Consider the following 19427-nt stretch of genomic DNA (forward strand, 5'->3'; position numbering starts at 1 on the left):
ATTTATTTGATTTTATACCTACGTGACTTTACCGAAAGAACCAAAGAGTATGTCTAAATACTCTTCATCAGGCTCCTTACAACTCCACCAGCAAGATCGGTGCTGTTCTCCATTCAGAAACGAAGCAATGGGCCTCAAGCACTGCGACTATTTTTTCCGCCAGTCACAGTTCGCAAGCTCGAGGTGCCGTGGACAATGGAAATACAAAATGCTTTATCACTATCAAATACATCTATTCATTTTATGCAGTGCCAATGATATAGCGTACAGGATACTTAAGCAATGATGCCCACCCACCGATTGTAAAAAAATAAATAAAACGGAATGCAGAAATATGATAACATTTATTTACAATAAATTGTTAACCATACAGTATGTTGTTTTATTGTATAATTAATGTTCATTTCCCTCGTTTTAAATACATCTGAAAAAGGTATAGACATTTCCAAAAAGTGATGTCAAAATGCTGTCCCCAGGCTTGCCGTTAGCTAACCTGCATATGATTAAAGAATGTGTTTGGGCCTATGTACTAAATGAATATACCATACTATAAGTATACATGTGTACACACACACACATACATATACTTTTCAGGATATATTGGAATTATACACAATACACATATGTATATTCATTATACACGTCTAAAAATATATTTTTTTAATGTCTGTGTTCATGCTGATGTAGAGGTGCATGATGGTTTATCTCCATAAATGCCATAACCAAAGCACAAAGCTTTGCATGCACTGATCATCCATCAGAATTCAAGTTATACATGTGCAGCATCACATCTCACTAAGCGCATTTGTTCAGAAAGTCATGTTAGAACCATGTTTAAAACAAAAAGGTGCCCAACATTCACGTGCTCGATTGCTCTGCATGTCCCACAACGAAAGCAAGCATAAGCAAGAGCTGCAATGCATCACGCCTTTTTCAAAACCAACATGTTGAGGCATTTTCATCACAGCATAATTTCTGAAGTCAAATCTTATCACAAGACTAAACCTGCACTGCCATCCGAGCAGTATTCTCACTGGACGGAAGTCATGTACAACTTTACAAGCTACACAAATGTCTGGTCAAGAAGGGGATTATGATGTCGTTAATAAGATTAGTTAAATTAATCTTGGCAGAGGAACACAATGTATGTCATTGTCTACAATGAAGGCCGAATCATATTTTTTTCTCAGCAGTATCCAAACTCAATTGTGACACAATATGAAACCAACAGGACAAAATGCTTCTTGAAAAGACAGTTTTCAAATAAGGCAAACAGTTATATTCACCTAAAAGTGAAACAGACGAGCCATCAGTGGGAAACGTGTGTGTGACCAGCAGGGCTATAGCATTCCTGTAAAATGTTATATTTTATTCATGAAACATTCATTATTTGCTATAAGAAAGAGCACCTTTGTACATTGTATGTAAACCGCACACGCGTAGTTATTTATTGCTTAAATTCAAAAATTACTCCAAAAGCTTTAAGAAATCTGAAATGAGGCTACATGTTTCTGCAGATTTTCACTGGCCATGAGTGCACAGCATGCAAGGGGCCCACGAAGAATACGCAGACCCTTTGGGATGTACCACTGAAAAAGGGGTGGATCTCATTTAGCAATTTCAAAGGCACAACGTTAGCATTACTAGATAGAATTCTAGAGTAGAGAACTGCACCTGAGAGTCACACAGCACACGCCCATAATTCAAGACAACTTCTCAATGCAAACTTCTCTGTGGGCACAAAGCAAAGATCAAATGAATGAACATAACATACAATTAGCCAAAGCATTGTAACTAATTGGCAGGAGGGACAGGTGAAGTAGTTCATCACATGAGGAAGCAGGAGGCCTTTTCTTGGTGAGCACTGCCATCCGCCCGCTCAATCTCCTGGATCATCCACTTAAACACCTCCACCACCGTCTGCACGAGTACAAGTGAACAAATCATAACTTGCTTAAACATCGCAATCAATTCTCATCATCTCCCCCCACGCAAATGGCAAAGCCATCCATTGCCCATGGCCAATGTCACGTGAAATTATTATTGGTTAAAACACGTCTGCTCTCAATTGTTTTTAAAACAAATTTTGCCCATGTTCGAATTTCATCATTTTTATTTTCAGATACAAATGTTTATTCAGAAGAAACGTATTAAAATAATTAGTTTTTCTATTTAGTTTTCTCTTACTGCTGAAAAAATTCAGGGCTTACAAATCATAATGGGGTTGCAAGGCATAAACACGAGGGAAATGTAAAAGGACGATGGGTTCCACACTAACCTGATGCTCTTTAGCAGTGGACTCCATAAAAGCTGCATTCCATGAGGTCGCCAGAGTTTTGCCTTCCTCACAACTGATCACTCTGTTTAGAATATAGAACATATGCATGAATGTGAAAAGGGAACATAAAATAAGGATCAATGGAGACTTCGATAAGAACAATACATGTCCCATGCATACCAATGGTAGTGTATGTGTAACTTACCTCTCCATGTGCAGGTCTTTCTTATTCCCCACCAACACCAGGGGCACACTATTACAATAAACATCACAGGCCTAAAATTAGCCACAATTATGATGCAAGTGTGTGCACACAGTTAAATCCACTAATCCAAACGCTACTAATACCAGTTTAGGAGTAAACCAGACCAGCAATTACATGAGGTCAGGAGCTTAATTCACAAAAACCCACACAAAGACTATACCCTCCGCGAATAAACATTAAATATGCCACAACTTACAATTAACGTTTAAATATAGTTTTTCAATGTTTTCGCCATATTTGCTAGTTCATTCCAGGGAGAGAAACATTTCATGAGGATGCTTTTATTTGGCACAAATTTGACCAACTCAGCTGTATCAATAAGTAGTTGCTACTCTTTTCAGGTTTGCAATATTAACGAAATTTTAAACTACAGTAATACCCCGATTTACGCCCGGCCGTTTTATGTAGTCTTTCTATAATGTACCCAACTTATTGATACCCGATTTACGTACTGTGGTACCTCGCCATACCCTACTCGAGATTTACGAAGATTTACCGTTAAGACCAACTTTTTTTAGGCAACACGGCGACATGCATGTGCCAGATGGCGCCGAAACGTTATGTTCCTGACTATCGTAGTCTATGTTACATGATAAATACAACAAATGATACATACGGTATAATATTATCTTAATATATGAATAATATACATTTATTTTTCACACCGATGGTTGTGGATTATAGATGTGCAATGGGTTACTGAGTATCCTCCGTTGAGGTACTATACCACGTTACAATCCACCATCCAATCTCTTTGCTTCGATTTCAGTACTTAAAATTTACGTTCTGGTTTTCAGGAATGCATCCTGGGCGTATTTCCCTGCTGCTTCACATGAAATGGCCTAGCGTAATACATTCATCGCTTGTTGCAGAGGTTCAGGGTTTGTATTCAGCAGACGCCCTGCTTAATAATGCGAGTGTATTAACCAAAAAATATGCGCACTGTCTGCTTCACAGTGGACGTAAAAGATCTGATGTCATCTGAAGGAGTTGGCCAATGTGTTCAGACAACACGGTCCAAATTTTCCAAATTCCAAAAATTACCTGCAAATAACTCAATTGGGATTTCTGCAGCCCTGTGCACTCGACTTTGTAAAAGATGCCCTATGCGCTTCGAGTTATAATGTATAGTATTATATACGTCTGCCCATCTGAAGACGTGAATAACTTTAGAGTGCCTTATTCTTTTGAAATTGTGTATTACAACATATAACTAGTCTGTTGTCACTGCAATGTGCAAAGCATCTCCGTTCCATTGTAATTCTCTTGTTCTATACCACACTCTTCGCGCATATGTCTCCACTCATAATGTGTTTTAGTAAAAGTGAGAAATACCCTGTAAACAAGCAGTTATAATTGTAAAAAAGATTTGTACTCACTGCACTTTCCCAACCATATCCAGCAGCTTTTCATGGATCACCCTCACCACCTCAAAACTACAATAACAAAGGGACAGCACACAACCACCACTGCAAACATAATCGCATATCTCGCCGAAGATGTTTTCCATGCACCGCTGGCTCTGAGCAGTATTAGGATTAACATTCCACTATTAATATGCAATACATTGTAATAAATCAAATTATTACAGTGAGGGAAAAAAGTATTTGATCCCCTGCTGATTTTGTACGTTTGCCCACTGACAAAGAAACGATCAGTCTACAATGTTAATGGTAGGTTTATTTGAACAGTGAGAGCAAGAATAACAACAAAATCCAGAAAAACGCATGTCAAAAATGTTATAAATTGATTTGCATTTTAATGAGGGAAATAAGTAATTGACCCCTCTGCAAAACATGATTTAAGTACTTGGTGGCAAACCCCTTGTTGGCAATCACAGAGGTCAGACGTTTCTTGTAGTTGGCCACCAGGTTTGCACACATCTCAGGAGGGATTTTGTCCCACTCCTCTTTGCAGAGCTTCTCCAAGTCATTAAGGTTTCGAGGCTGACGTTTGGCAACTCGAACCTTCAGCTCCCTCCACAGATTTTCTATGGGATTAAGGTCTGGAGACTGGCTAGGCCACTCCAGGACCGAGCCACTCCTTTGTTGCCTTGGCCATGTGTTTTGGGTCATTGTCATGCTGGAATACTCATCCACGACCCATTTTCAATGCCCTGGCTGAGGGAAGGAGGTTCTCACCTAAGATCTGATGGTACATGGCCCCGTCCATCGTCCCTTTGATGCAGTGAAGTTGTCCTGTCCCCTTAGCAGAAAAACACCCCCAAAGCATAATGTTTCCACCTCCATGTTTGACGGTGGGGATGGTGTTCTTGCGGTCATAGGCAGCATTCCTCCTCCTCCAAATACGGCGAGTTGAGTTGATGCCAAAGAGCTCCATTTTGGTCTCATCTGACCACAACACTTTCACCCAGTTGTCCTCTTAATCATTCAGATGTTCATTGGCAAACTTCAGACGGGCATGTATATGTGCTTTCTTGAGCAGGGGGACCTTGCGGGCGCTGCAGGATTGCAGTCCTTCACGGCGTAGTGTTGTTACCAATTGTTTTCTTGGTGACTATGATCCCAGCTGCCTTGAGATCATTGACAAAATCATCCCGTGTAGTTCTGGGCTGATTCCTCACCGTTCTCATGATCATTGCAACTCCACGAGGTGAGATCTTGCATGGAGCCCCAGGCCGAGGGAGATAGACAGTTCTTTTGTGTTTCTTCCATTTGCGAATAATCGCACCAACTGTTGTCACCTTCTCACCAAGCTGCTTGGCAATGGTCTTGTAGCCCATTCCAGCCTTGTGTAGGTTTACAATCTTGTCCCTGACATCCTTGGAGAGCTCTTTGGTCTTGGCCATGGTGGAGAGTTTGGAATCTGATTGATTGATTGCTTCTGTGGACAGGTGTCTTTTATACAGGTGACGAGCTGAGATTAGGAGCACCCTCTTAAAGGGAGTGAGATTAGGAGCACCCTCTTAAAGGAAGTGCTCCTAATCTCAGCTTGTTACCTGTATAAAAGACACCTGGGAGCCAGAAATCTTTCTGATTGAGAGGGGGTCAAATACTTATTTCCCTCATTAAAATGCAAATCAATTAATAACATTTTTGACATGCGTTTTTCTGGATTTTGTTGTTGTTATTCTGTCTCTCACTGTTCAAATAAACCTACCATTAAAATTATAGACTGATCATTTCTTTGTCGGTGGGCAAACGTACAAAATCAGCAGGGGATGAAATACTTTTTTCCCTCACTGTATACGATTCTTCCAGTGCAAAGATCATGCAGGTTTACATGAGGTGGAAAGCAATATGTTTGCAAGAACAAAAGATAACACGTACATAAATTTAATCCAAATACTGGTGGTCGTTGCCCTTACAGTGTAAGCGGACCACACCTGTCAATGTGTATGTATTTAAAGTTATTTTGCACTGTACGTAGTCAACCATGCTAATCATAGGTGCGGGTAAGGACAACAAACTAAACACAAAAAGGAGTTAAAGAAATTAGTTTTAAATCTAGATTTAAAAGTGCATAGCTCCAGTGGCTTCTTAATATCGGAAGAGCGTTCCAGACGGTTGTAGAAGCGCATCAGCTAGCGCGCAGTGTGGTAACCATTTTTGTTCGATGACTAGCCAAAAGCCATCGCTGTGAGGGTGACCGGAATTCGCGTGATGGATTTATGCTCCTTGGTGAGACCAGCAAGGTATTGTGGTTAATTCGTGGCAAGCACTTTGTGTGTATTGAGTGTGACCTTCTAATTCGTGCGTGAGGATCGTGTGCAGCCTCCTCACCTCTTGATGGACGTCACAGAGTATACCAGAACGTAGCCGTGAATGTCCATGGAGTAGGTTTGAGGGAACATGGAGTACTCATCCTGGTTGGAAATTTTCACATTAAAGATTGAACAAATAACATGGTGAAAAACAGAGCAGTAGCATCGATCTAGATATAATCTCGCGCCACATATGTAGAAACTGTAAATGACCAATTCCAAAAAAACAACCCTATTTTGAACGAATATGTTACAAACTGGTAATGAGTAAGAATAATGCATAGTGGAGTAGATAGTTAATGTACATTTTTCGACAACCCCATTGATCTCTTGGTAATTTGCGAGATGGCCAAAAAAAATAACACGCAATACATGCTTAGAATCCTGTGTTTTAGAATTAAATATTTATGTTGATTATATATATTTTTAGAGCATAATAATGACCTAAGGACAGTGTTAGAAGGGACCATTGTTGATGTTTGAGACAATGGAATGGTCAGCAAACAGAACCCCCCCCCCCCACAGGACAACCGGCATAGAGATGAGCTCAGTTGCAAGAGTGAGATGGAATGCGACGATGGAGAGGCCTTCATCCAGCACTGGATATATAATGGCCGCTGATATAAAATGTACATACTATGGTATCATATCTCCCATTCTCCACCTTTACTCTTTCTTCAATTCCTTTCCTTAACACCATCCCATATGTTTGTCCACACCCCATCCATCCCTCTCCATACAGCCTCTCTCCAAGAGACAAACAAAACAATATATCAATAGTACAAAGAACACACAAGTGGACTGATGATACAAAACAAAAGCCGATTAAACAAAATTTAACGAAAGAGATCGATAATACAAACAAGAAAACACAGAACAGGAGAGAAGATACATCTAAACGACTGACATACAAGATGGAACAAATGAGACCAATAATACCAAACACCATACTCTTTGGTTATTTTTCTTAAGACCATCCCATGATATAGAGTATGGATCCCTGCAGTCACAAAAACCTCAAATCCAGATTAATACCAAACAGTTTTTATGACACAAACAAAACAATTAAGAAACAACAATAGGGGAAATATAAATGACAAGAACGAATACAAACTAAACAAAATTTGACAATGTAGGAGACAGACGGACCATAAGAAAATGGAAACACAAACACTATTGTGACCATTGTTCACTTATGCAGTCCACTTTTTTTGCTTGGATTTCATAAGCATTCTTTCTCATTATGTGCTTGCTTAACCATCTTGTATTCTGCTACCATATTACTGGTATTACGTCACAGCTGTGTTGCAAGGAAATCCCATACATTGAAGGCAATGTACAGTACATTTCTGAGCTTTTTAGGAAGCTTAATACACTTGTAGTGGGTTCAACTGAGTCGTAGACGTACTCTTGGAGGCAACATTTATTAACACCAACACATGGGGTAACTGCCCCTTAACAAGATAACAACCTATGGTGGTGGACCACCAGGCTAACTACATTAATTACACCGTAGCTAGCTACAACGGACCGGACCACAGCTTGGGTCCCGGTCCACGTGATGGTGACTCTGTAGGACGTAGAACGTAGATTCTTCAGGATGAACAACAACAGCCGGTCCCTCTCGGGGACCCGGCTTATATCCTCTGTGGCGTGGCTAGCCCCGCCCTGAACCACGGCCACCTTCTAGAATCCTCGAGCAGGATCTCGACCCTGACACGTGACCACCCCTAGCCCCCACTTGGGGGCCCTGTGTAGACTTAACCGGTCACGTGTCCTCTGGGGTCAACCAGAGTGCCACGGCCCTCAGTAATCCCATTTCCATGGCCGGCACTCCTGCACCCTATCCTGTAGGGGCCGGCACCGCACGCAGAGCGTGGTGCCATCCAGCACTGTCAGTAAGCGCTGTCAGTCAGCGCTCACCGAGCCCCTCTAGGGCCGGTACTGCACCCACATCCAAGTGGTGCCCGCGATGTCTGTACATCGCACGCCGTGCCTCTCTAGGGCCAGCATTACACAGCGACATCCGCGATGTCACTACACACTTATGAGATGGCTGGCCTGCTGTATATAATAGAGCCACACCAGATCCGATGTGGTCCGGTGACCAACTGCAATATAATTATATTATAATAACATTTTATTAAAAGTTATGAATACAACAAATGGGCTAATGAAACTGATACTGCATTCTCACCTGACCAGCCGTGTCCACCAGTTTGAGGTTAAACTCCTGTCCATTCACAGTGAGATTCTTCGTGAATGCTGTAAAGAAAGAGGGAGTTTTCTAAACATTTTTTTTTTAATAAAGCCAGTAGGCACTGTAGCAACACCACATTCCGGGTGATCTGTGGGCCAGATGAAATAAGAGCATCTAAATTGTTCTGTTAAGTATGGTCAAGTCCCCCTGTTGTATTGCTTAAATTGGTTATTAAATTGTACAAACTCCCTTGTCTAATGTGATTTACAGTAAAAGAAGGATTGGGGCTACAATAGAAAATTACTTTTTTCAAGTCGGTGCTGTGTGTTTATAAAATATTCGTGTACTAAGACAGGTGAATTACCATTCTATAGCAAACATACAAATGAAATAAAAGTGTATTCCTTAAGATTGCACTACTGATTCAACACTGGTAAAAGAGTAGCATTATTTTAACTTGATTTACTATATTAATATATTTTTTTACCTACGTGACTTTACCGAAAGAACCAAAGAGTATTGATTTACTACTTTTCATAATTACATTATCAAACGTATGGCATAAACCAGAGCTTTGGGCAATTAAACTATTATTGTATTTGCCTATTTTGCTTTTGCTAAGCCAATCCCTCATGTGATTCAAACAAATACGAACACAAACAACAAGACAGTTTATTTATTTCGGACCGGCAATGGGTAAGCCAAACTTTTCTACGTTGAAGTTATGAAATCAGGATGAGCTGAGGTGGAAAATGGATTTGGGTAAGAGGCAAAGACTTAATCGACCATTTTGACACAAACAATCACCACTCACAATTACCACTCACATTACACTTACACTCAACAATCACCCAACATTAACCCCGCACCTGACAACTCACGTTACACCACTCCCAAGGCGATCACCAAACATCATACATTTGCCGCTCACCTCACCCAAATCAGACTTGCCTGACACTCACCACGAACCATTCAGCTTCACAAGACAAACTCGCGTGAAAGTCACCACTCACAGGGAACCTACCGCTCACACTCACCAGGTGCACACTACTAATCTACTAATCTGAAACATACGTTGCACTTTAGTGTCATATAGGCAGCATCACGATGTGTAAACAGCGAGTAGATTTCAGTGGATGGTATGTTTTGATTACATGTAGACTTTTCTTTTTCTCTATGGCAAAAATTAAAAGTCAAGGGGCGCCATAATTTTCTTTATTCTTTAGGTGAAAATGAGCCCAGACTGGTTCCAATATAAAATGAAGATTCCTTAAGTAATCTACTAAGCAATGATCATTGACACACTTTACACATAAAAATCACAAAGAAGTTTGTTATTTGCAGTGTATTAACATACTTACTGTTTTCAATGGTGGGGTCATAGGAGTCCACAAACTGACCCTCGACAAACTGGATGGTGAGAGATGACTTTCCTGTAGGACAAGCAGAGTTCAAATATCATGAGAAAAAAATAAAAAGTAAAAACAGTGAGAATTACCGCAAACGTGAAAAGCATGTTGATGAATAGTGGGAACAACCTGTGGGTCAATCATCTGAAGGGACATCTTTTCAAAACAACATGAGAAGTAGTAAAGCATTATTGTTTTTGCAGAATACATATTTTAAGAATGTGACCGTTTCAAGAATGTGTTTTGTGTGTCCGGTCAAACTGTTCTCTACAGTACATAATGTATTCGTGGAATATAACAGCAGTATGCCGGACATTCCCTATAACTGCAAATGCTCTCTTGAAAGGTTAGTTTGACTTCGACAGAGTTTTATCCTACATGATAAAATTTACTTTTTTAGATGAACAGCTCCAGTCCAGCAAAATGTGTATTGTAGTACATTAGGCTTTTACTGTAAGTTTTGCATACAAACCCCTGACAAAGTAATAGCCACACTTCTGGGATATCATAAGGATTGCATTTTTGGATGTATGTACGCTGAACCGTACGTAGCCAACCATGCTAATCGGATGATCATGGAGGCACCATCATATAGCAGCATTCAAAAGTGAATTCACACTCAAATAAACATGGTGTGGGTCCTCAACTCCTGTTTACAGTCTTGAGCCAGTTGTAGAAATTCTACGATCATATAGCAGGGGAAAGTCACTCCACAGGCCAACCACTGCCAATTTCCTACTAAAGGCTGTATAATGCAAATAATGACTAAATTGTGCATGGCTAAAAAATGTGAGAAGAGATTAAACACGTTGTGCTAATTAACCATGACAATGCTTCAGTTAATGATCTGTATTGAATTGACAAAACACCACTAACACTCAGCAAAAGTGATTTTTCACAGGATTGCAGTCAAAGTTCAATTGAGAAAGGAACATTCTGCAGTGACAATGAAGTGATGTATGCCATTATTGTGGTTTGTAAAGCAAAATGAAGAGTTATTCCGAATAGACTGGGTGCATTTACACGTCAAGATGGCTATGTAAATCACGAATTTCTTCGTAACAATTATTAACATGAGAGGAGACCCAGTCTTAGAGCAACGAGTAGGAACCACTAAGCTCAATACTCACACTCACTCACCACACTCAGAACTCATCTATGACAGCAGAAGATCAACAATTTCGTTTTATAACAAATTGAATGTCTGTCAACAATGCAAGGTTTATTTTAATAATTTACAGGCAGCATAACTACATGAAATACAACAGTGCTCTTTGTCCAGAGATGCACCACTCACCTCACAGTCACCCAACTCACAAGTCACACCACTCTTTCATGTCTGACATATTATGTGTCCATGCATAGAATGGGGTTCCTCTATTACTACATGGGCCAGTGGTTCCCAAACTATAACTTGTCGTGTACCCTCTCATCAGCCCTATTAAATGTCTGCATACCCCTACAAGCATAGACAGTACTGAAAATAATCAAATAATTGACTCACAATAAACACTCACCTACCACCCACTGGATAGTAGACTTTAACGCTAGGAATCATTGCAATCCACCTCACACCACTCAGAAGACTCAATGCACTCACTTGATACGCAGCAGATACTCAAAAGTCACCTAACACACTTTTCACTCCCTCTCACTTTCTCATTTTCCAACCAACTGACCCTCTCCAAATACTCACCTGGATAATCCTCTCACTTACTACCCACCAGACACTTGCCAAACATGAGCCACATAATCAACACAATACTCACTTATGACTTAACAAATCAAGGGGTCCGTAATGCAAATTGGCTGTTGTACAGTACTGTATTGTAATCTAGATTTGAAGTTTTCGTGACTGCAGGGATCCATATTCTTTGGTTTTTTCGGTAAAGTCACGTAAGTATAAAATAACAACAATTGTTTCTTGATGTGGTTGTCCCACCTAATGACGGACGCTTGTGTTGCGCCCGGAACGTCGTAATTTAATTGATTTGATCGTACTCTTAAGCACCGACAAGGTGTAATAGCGTGCTAAGTCCAGTAGGGGGGGCACATTCGGTCTCGTTAAGAAATCACAGGTCAATTTTTTTTCAGTCAACCAAGTTCTCACAGAACCCTATACAATGAAAATTACGCGACTAAATCCTATGGCAGACAGCCCCACTGACACGTCTATAGGATGACCCATCTTACGGAAAGGGTGACTTCATCTTCGTCCGACACCACACATTCACCACTCTGCAAATCACACTTACATTTGCCACTTGCACTCGCCAGATACTCTCCACAAATCCATTACTGTTCATAGCACTGGCACTGCAGTGCTGTATAGGTGGTGTGTGCGACATGCAAAAATGCACTTAATCAGCAGGTGACGGAATTGCTCATTGCTGCAAGTGGTGGGGATAGTTTTTCTGGCCTAAGTCACAGGTCATGCATGGGTCAAATGCTATTCCATACGCCCCTTAGAAAAATTAAACTGCTTCATAAGCAGTTGGAGTGGCAGTTGCGTGTGTCAGATGAGACTATGATGAGTGGTGTCAGGTGAGTTATGTATTGCTAGTGTCGAGTGGTGAACATCTGGTGTGTGATAAGGGGCCGTCCGTAAATGACGTCACGCACCTGGGGGGGGTCAGACATTTGTGACGATGTGTGACGAGGGGGGAGGTTTCAGAAATGTGACGTCACATCAAAATGCGCAACTTTAAATAAATATAGACAACACGTTCTACTTAATTAAATACTTTTTAATGTTTTCTCCTACATCAGAGTGCAGCGACAAATTAAATACGTACTACAATGACAATAGTTTAAAGCGATTTGAAGGATGTTTTATTTGGGGGGGGGGGGGCAGAGCTTTGTGACGTCATATTTGAGGGGGGGGTCTGACTTTTTGTGACGCCATGTGACTAGGGGGGGGGGGGGGTAAAAAATCGTCAAAAATCGCGTGACGTAATTTATGGACGGCCCCGAAATGGTGAGTTTTCAATGTCTGATAGGCGTCAGGTGCCTGCTGGTGTCTGGTGAGTGTGACGAATGGAAGGGTCTCGTGCTATTGCATACATATTGTTAGTGTCTGATGAGGGTCTCGTTTCAGGTGAGTATCTGGTGAGGGTATAGTGAATGTCAGGTGAGTATGAGGGTCAGATATCACATCACTCTGGAAATCGCAATTGCTCCCTTAACAGGTACTGGGCCGTTAAGAGATGCCACAACCACACCTTAGCTGGTTTTCACATTTCTGTAATCTTAACCACTTCAATTGGCTGTTATTATTGAAGTCGGTCGACCATCCTATAAAAGCAACTTCTGACCATTTATCGTCATTATATTAAGATTTTCCTTGGAGTGGGAAACTTAGTTAAGTTGTGCTGGCCATGAGCAGTTAAAGGAGGTGATGTTTGTCGTTTCAGCAGCATATTGTAATTGCTCACCTGTGAAAAATATAGATCTTCACAGCCTGACAGGGAAGGTGTATTTCACGGCTGCTGTCTCACAAGGGATAACTCAAAAGTCCAATATGATGACCATCAGCAGCTGGTAACTGTAAACAAAAACCCCTTCTAAAACCCCAAAATAAAAAAGACGTATTTGGGAAATAAATCTTACAGAGAGATGTAAAGACAGTCAAGGAGTAGTAAAAACGGTTTAAAGAGTTATCAGAGCTCTAGTAGATTCAAGTCCCTCTTAGCTTTGCAAACACATACCTGCGAAATGCGACTCCGGGTGTCGTGAACTGAACAAGATGTCTGCCTGGTCTGCAGACATTCTATCATGTCCCTTTTAGTTTTATTATAGCTACTTGAGAGGTGGCGTCCCATATAGCAAGTGCAGCCACACAGGAGGAGCTACATCCATTGACTCAATGCTCGGGGTATGGAAGAGAAGAGCTTTATTTCTGGACCGGAGGAGACGTGCAGAGAAGCAATGCAAAGAGAGAGTGGAGGATTCGGTGGGGGCGAGGTCACTCTCCACTGGGTCATGTACAGGAGAACACTGTCCATGGCACGTTGTCAGTAACGTGCCCTGCACTATCGTGTGCATGTGTCAATGTTAGCCAACTGGGTATGCTGCAGTTATGGGTGGTATATATTTGTACATTTCAGAGACGTGCCGTCAAGTCAGTCCATTTTAGTAGAGCATTGTTACAGGAATGTGCAAGGCATTGCGCTTAAGTGTTTTCAACATTCACCCTTTGTTTCAGTGCTGGATGAAAACGAGATGGGCGTCGGGAGGTTTGAAGGTAGACTTTTAAAAAAGTGGGAATTTTTCTTTCATCCATGTACGATGTGCTGCGCAGCATTTTTCAGTATATCGTACATTTCGTGACAGTACATTACGGACAGTACAAACGAAACATAAAAAAACACCAACAGTGATATTTGTTTAACACATAGGCTTTCCCAACCAATATAATCCATAATATAGGTTGTTTTGGGTTAGATCACGTAAACAGCACTAAGACAATGCACTATCAGAGCATTTATAGCTTGGGGTGAACAGCTACAAAATGGGACCTTTTTTGCCAATATCAAAGTATGAACTTGATTCCTTGCAAAAAGGTTTATATTTAATGTTTGAACATTTTAACACACCTGTTTTATTGCCTGAAAGGGAAAACCCTATTCAAATTTTTTCATACTTTTTATACTGGCAAAAAAGGTCCCATTTTGAAGCTGCTCACCCCCAACTAAAAATTATCTGATTGTACTGTTTGCCTTTTGGCGTTCTCTGGTCTCACACTTGAGACTAGGCCCTAAAGAAGGCTGTCTCTGGTGTAGGCCAATCAGTTTCAAAGACAATGCCATATATTATGAAAGCATGTTTGTTTGCATGTTCGCCACAAGTGCGGTGAATGCGAACTTGATTCCTTGCAAAATATTTCTATTTGGTGTTTGAACATCTTAACACCTTTTTTCTTGCCAGAAAGGGTAAAACCTATTCTTATTTTTTCATACGCGACACAGACTTGTCCAGGCTATATACAGTGAGGGAAAAAAGTATTTGATGCCCTGCTGATTTTGTACGTTTGCCCACTGACAAAGAAATGATCAGTCTATAATTTTAATGGTAGGGTTATTTGAACAGTTAGAGACAAAATAACAAAATTCAGAAAAACGCACGTTAAAAATGTTATAAATTGATTTGCATTTTAATGAGGGAAATAAGTATTTGACCCCTCTGCAAAACATGACTTAGTACTTGGTGGCAAAACCCTTGTTGGCAATCACAGAGGTCAGACGTTTCTTGGAGTTGGCCACCAGGTTTGCACACATCTCAGGAGGGATTTTGTCTCACTCCTCTTTGCAGATCTTCTCCAAGGCATTAAGGTTTTGAGGCTGACGTTTGGCAACTCGAACTTTCAGCTCCCTCCATAGATTTTCTATGGGATTAAGGTCTGGGGACTGGCTAGGCCACTCCAGGACCTTAATGTGCTTCTTCTTGAGCCACTCCTTTGTTGCCTTGGCCGTGTGTTTTGGGTCATTGTCATGCTGGAATACCCATCCACGACCCATTTTCAATGCCCTGGCTGAGGGAAGGAGGTTCTCACCCAAGATTTGACGGTACATGGCCTCGTCCATCGTCCCTTTGATGCGGTGAAGTTGTCCTGTCCTCTTAGCAGAAAAACACCCCCAAAGCATAATATTTCCACCTCCATGTTTGACGGTGGGGATGGTGTTCTTGGGGTCATAGGCAGCATTCCTCCTCCTCAAAACACGGCGAGTTGAGTTGATGCCAAAGAGCTCCATTTTGGTCTCATCTGACCACAACACTTTCACCCAGTTGTCTTCTGAATCATTCAGATGTTCATTGCAAACTTCAGATGGGCATGTACATGTGCTTTCTTGAGCAGGGGGACCTTGCGGGCACTGCAGGATTTCAGTCCTTCACGGCGTAGTGTGTTACCAATTGTTTTCTTGGTGACTATGGTCCCAGCTGCCTTGAGATCATTGACAAGATCTTCCCGTGTAGTTCTGGGCTGATTCCTCACCGTTCTCATGATCATTGCAACTCCACGAGGTGAGATCTTGCATGGAGCCCCAGGCCGAGGAAGATTGACAGTTCTTTTGTGTTTCTTCCATTTGCGAATAATCGCACCAACTGTTGTCACCTTCTCACCAAGCTGCTTGGCAATGGTCTTGTAGCCCATTGCAGCCTTGTGTAGGTTTACAATCTTGTCCCTGACATCCTTGGAGAGCTCTTTGGTCTTGGCCATGGTGGAGAGTTTGGAATCTGATGATTGCTTCTGTGGACAGGTGTCTTTTATACAGGTAACGAGCTGAGATTAGGAGCACACTCTTAAAGGGAGTGCTCATAATCTCAGCTTGTTACCTGTCAATCAGATTTCTGGCAGCCAGAAATCGTTCTGATTGAGAATGGGTCAAATACTTATTTCCCTCATTAAAATGCAAATCAATTTATAACATTTTTGACATGCGTTTTTCTGGATTTTTTTGTTGTTATTCTGTCTCTCACTGTTCAAATAAACCTACCATTAAAATTATAGACTGATCATTTCTTTGTCGGTGGGCAAATGTACAAAATCAGCAAGGGATCAAATACTTTTTTCCCTCACTGTATATGATTCTTCCAGTGCAAAGATCATGCAGGTTTATATGAGGTGGAAAGCAATATGTTTGCAAGAACAAAAGATAACACGTACAAAAATTTAATCCAAATACTGGTGGCCGTTGCCCTTACAGTGTGAGCGGACCACACGTGTCAATGTGTATGTATTTAAATTTATTTTGCACTGTACGTAGTCAATCATGCTAATCATAGGTGCGGGGAAGGACAACAAACTTAAACACAAAAAGGAGTTAAAGAAATTAGTTTTAAATCTAGATTTAAAAGTGCATAGCTACAGTGGCTTCTTAATATCGCAAGAGCGTTCCAGACGGTTGTAGAAGCGCATCAGCTAGCGCGCAGTGCGGTAACCATTTTTGCTCGATGACTAGCCAAAAGCCACCGCTGTGAGGGTGACCGGAATTCGCGTGATGGTTTTATGCTCCTTGGCGAGATCAGCAAGGTATTGTGGTTAATTCGTGGCAAGCACTCACTGTATACAATACTTCTAAAATGTACACAATGTATACAAATTACCGTATATCAGCGTGTTGTGATATGCGTACGTGTAGTAGGATATACAACTTGTAAGGGGCTGTACAACGTAAAATAGCATTATATCTAAGTTCTGTATGATTTACAATGGCAGTGCGGTTGTGCTATATGGTACATCAGCAAATATACGTGTTAGACGTATGTTATATAGTTTAACACGTAAGCTTTCGCGACCAATATCAATAAGAGGTTGGGTGAGATCACGAAAATATGTGTCGTTAAAACCCGCCACCACCCGACACAGCCAACTAGTAAGCGTTGTCACGTAAACAGAACGTGCCAATTCGTCACCAGTACAGCACACCGGTGTGTTGGAGAGCCAAGCCACAACATTTACAATCCGAGTACGACGTTTCGCCAATAATTACAACTAGCTTCATCAGGCGACAGCCAGATTTGTGGAGAAGTCCAAATGTTTTGTTCCTTATATAGAGGCGTAGATGTGTTGACCACGCTTCTGCGCTCTTGCGCCACGTGGGGGGGGGGATTACAGAGGCAACGTACTGCGCTCGTGTTATTTGATTTGGTTTTGGAATTCAATGTCCTGTTGATTTGTGCATCATTGTAACCGTTCATTTGCAGCGCTTCTCTAACATGTTGAATTCACTTCTCAGACTGTCACCATTTGACACTTTCTTAGCTTGATGAATGAGCGTCTTGATAAGGGCAGATTTCTGTGCGGGGTGATGGTGTGACTCTGCATTCAGATAGGCGTCAGTATGCGTTTTCTTTCAGTAAACACTGTGTATTATTTTACCATTTCGACCCCCTCCGAGCAGCTTCCACTTCCATGGTGAACTGGATGGATGGGTTTTGCGAGTTGAGATTATAATAACGCATATGTTATGATATACACAGGAGGCCTCCGTGTAGTCTTGACACGGCGATGTCGAGTGTGATTTGCTATAGCAGTGCTGTATTATTTCCTCACAGCACGCACGGTCAAGTGCTGTATCCCAGAAATATCTCCACGCTCCATACCTAAGCGTCCCGAGAAACATTGTAGGATTTACAATGGTAGTGCCTCTTAAGTGCTGTGCGATAAAGACACGCTCCTTGCCCTAAGCCTTAAAGCAGGGTTGTTAAATGGTAAACCGGTGACTGTTCTCAGATCTGATTACCGGCACTAAAAGTCAGGAACCGGTTCTCGATCCAAGTAGAATTTTAGCAATGCACCGATCGGCACAAACTGCACGGTGGCCTAAGCCACAGAATGGTACATTTTGGTTCCTAGTTTTCTCAGTTAAAAGTGTAAACGCTGAAACTGGCCAATTTGCTTGCTCACGTCACGTCTGAAGGGGTCTCCTTCATGATTTGAAACTCATAAAGGGGCATCTGGGCTTACTCTTCTACCCTGACCAAGACGTCTTGAGAGAGTTTGGCGTACCCACATTTTAGCCCACTGCACGCGACTTAGTGATCGACTGTGATATACTCATCTCACATTGCTGGGTGGAGGCAGGCGAGAAATAATCTAAAGGGCAACCGATGTTAATTGCAAGTCCATCGTGCCAACATTACAAGGCAGCTCCCCCTTCGCCTCTTAATAATAAAAAAGTCTGAACAAATGTTGCGTTGAGTGCTGTAGAAATTACTACACTGAATATGCAACCAGGTAACCCGCTTTCTTCATGCGGTTACCGGTAATGCATATTTATAAAAAAACAACTTTTAATAACCCCCGTAGCCCTTCGACACCGGTCGACACTCGCCGCGCCCATGCGCTGTGGGATTTGCAGTCGCCGCGCTAAAGCGCTGTGCGATTTCACAACGCCACGCCGAATGACACACGGCCAGTGTGTCCCCCACAAGCAGGCGACGGCTGAGCCACGGCGCGCGCCGCACACCTCCAGCAAGGGGGCATCACAGTCGCACTCAGGTGCGGCTTCGCTCTGCTCGGGTGAGCGAGGCCGCGCACACGGCGGAGCCGAGCGGGCACCGCAGCCGCTGGGCCCCGAGGCCAAGGCCGCCGGCCCCGCCGGTGCCGCGTCCTCTTACCGACGGAGCGGTAGCCGAGCACGGCGATCTTGCGGTACTTGGGCTGCGGCATCGCGGTGCACGGCTGCGCTGTCGCGGACACGCGGGGAGACGTGGAGGAGTGAGGACGACGACGACGAGGAGGAGGACGAGGAGGAGGAGGCTGCGCGGGGACACCGGGGTGACGCCGACTGGAGCAAGAGCACCCGCCGCGACGAACTGCGCATGCGTGCACGCTTTACGGCAGCAGCGCTCTGTGTACGGAACTGTCGTAAAGTTCAGACTCACGCCCTTGCGCGGGGGGAGGGGAAGGGGTGGGGGGAGGTGGGTGGGGGGGAAGGGGGGGTGGGAAGACGGGTGGGCCGTGGGGGGGGAAGTGGGGGTGGGGGGAAGGGGGGGTGGGACGTGGGGGTGGGACGTGGGGGGGGAAGTGGGGGGGAAGTGGGGGTGGG

General features: G+C 42.6%; 1 protein-coding gene across 1 annotated transcript; it reads right to left on the reverse strand.

Moving 5' to 3' along the window:
• Positions 1–1631: 1631 nt before the first annotated feature.
• LOC116945815 (GTP-binding protein Rheb-like) lies at positions 1632–19209 on the reverse strand. The gene is made up of 8 exons (XM_032960381.2): positions 18997–19209; positions 9829–9900; positions 8465–8532; positions 6287–6369; positions 3923–3979; positions 2484–2531; positions 2279–2360; positions 1632–1920 (listed from the first exon to the last, which is right to left on the reverse strand). The coding sequence occupies exons 1-8, from the start codon at positions 19046–19048 to the stop codon at positions 1828–1830; spliced, it is 555 nt and encodes a 184-aa protein (XP_032816272.1). The 5' UTR covers positions 19049–19209; the 3' UTR covers positions 1632–1827.
• Positions 19210–19427: the final 218 nt, after the last annotated feature.

Source organism: Petromyzon marinus, chromosome 2 (genome assembly GCF_048934315.1).
Source record: "Petromyzon marinus isolate PM22_M1 ecotype Great Lakes invasive population chromosome 2, UKy_Petmar_22M1.pri1.0, whole genome shotgun sequence".
In the NCBI taxonomy this organism is placed as follows: domain Eukaryota; kingdom Metazoa; phylum Chordata; class Hyperoartia; order Petromyzontiformes; family Petromyzontidae; genus Petromyzon; species Petromyzon marinus.

Coding starts and splice junctions, on each gene's coding strand:
- LOC116945815 (XM_032960381.2), bottom strand. CDS start 19,048: ATGCCGCAGCCCAAGTACCGCAAGATCGCCGTGCTCGGCTACCGCTCC. Junction 9,901..18,996: donor GCTCGGCTACCGCTCCGTCG/GTAAGAGGACGC, acceptor CTTGTCCTACAG/GAAAGTCATCTCTCACCATC. Junction 3,980..6,286: donor TCTGTGACGTCCATCAAGAG/GTGAGGAGGCTG, acceptor TTGTTATTGTAG/TTTTGAGGTGGTGAGGGTGA.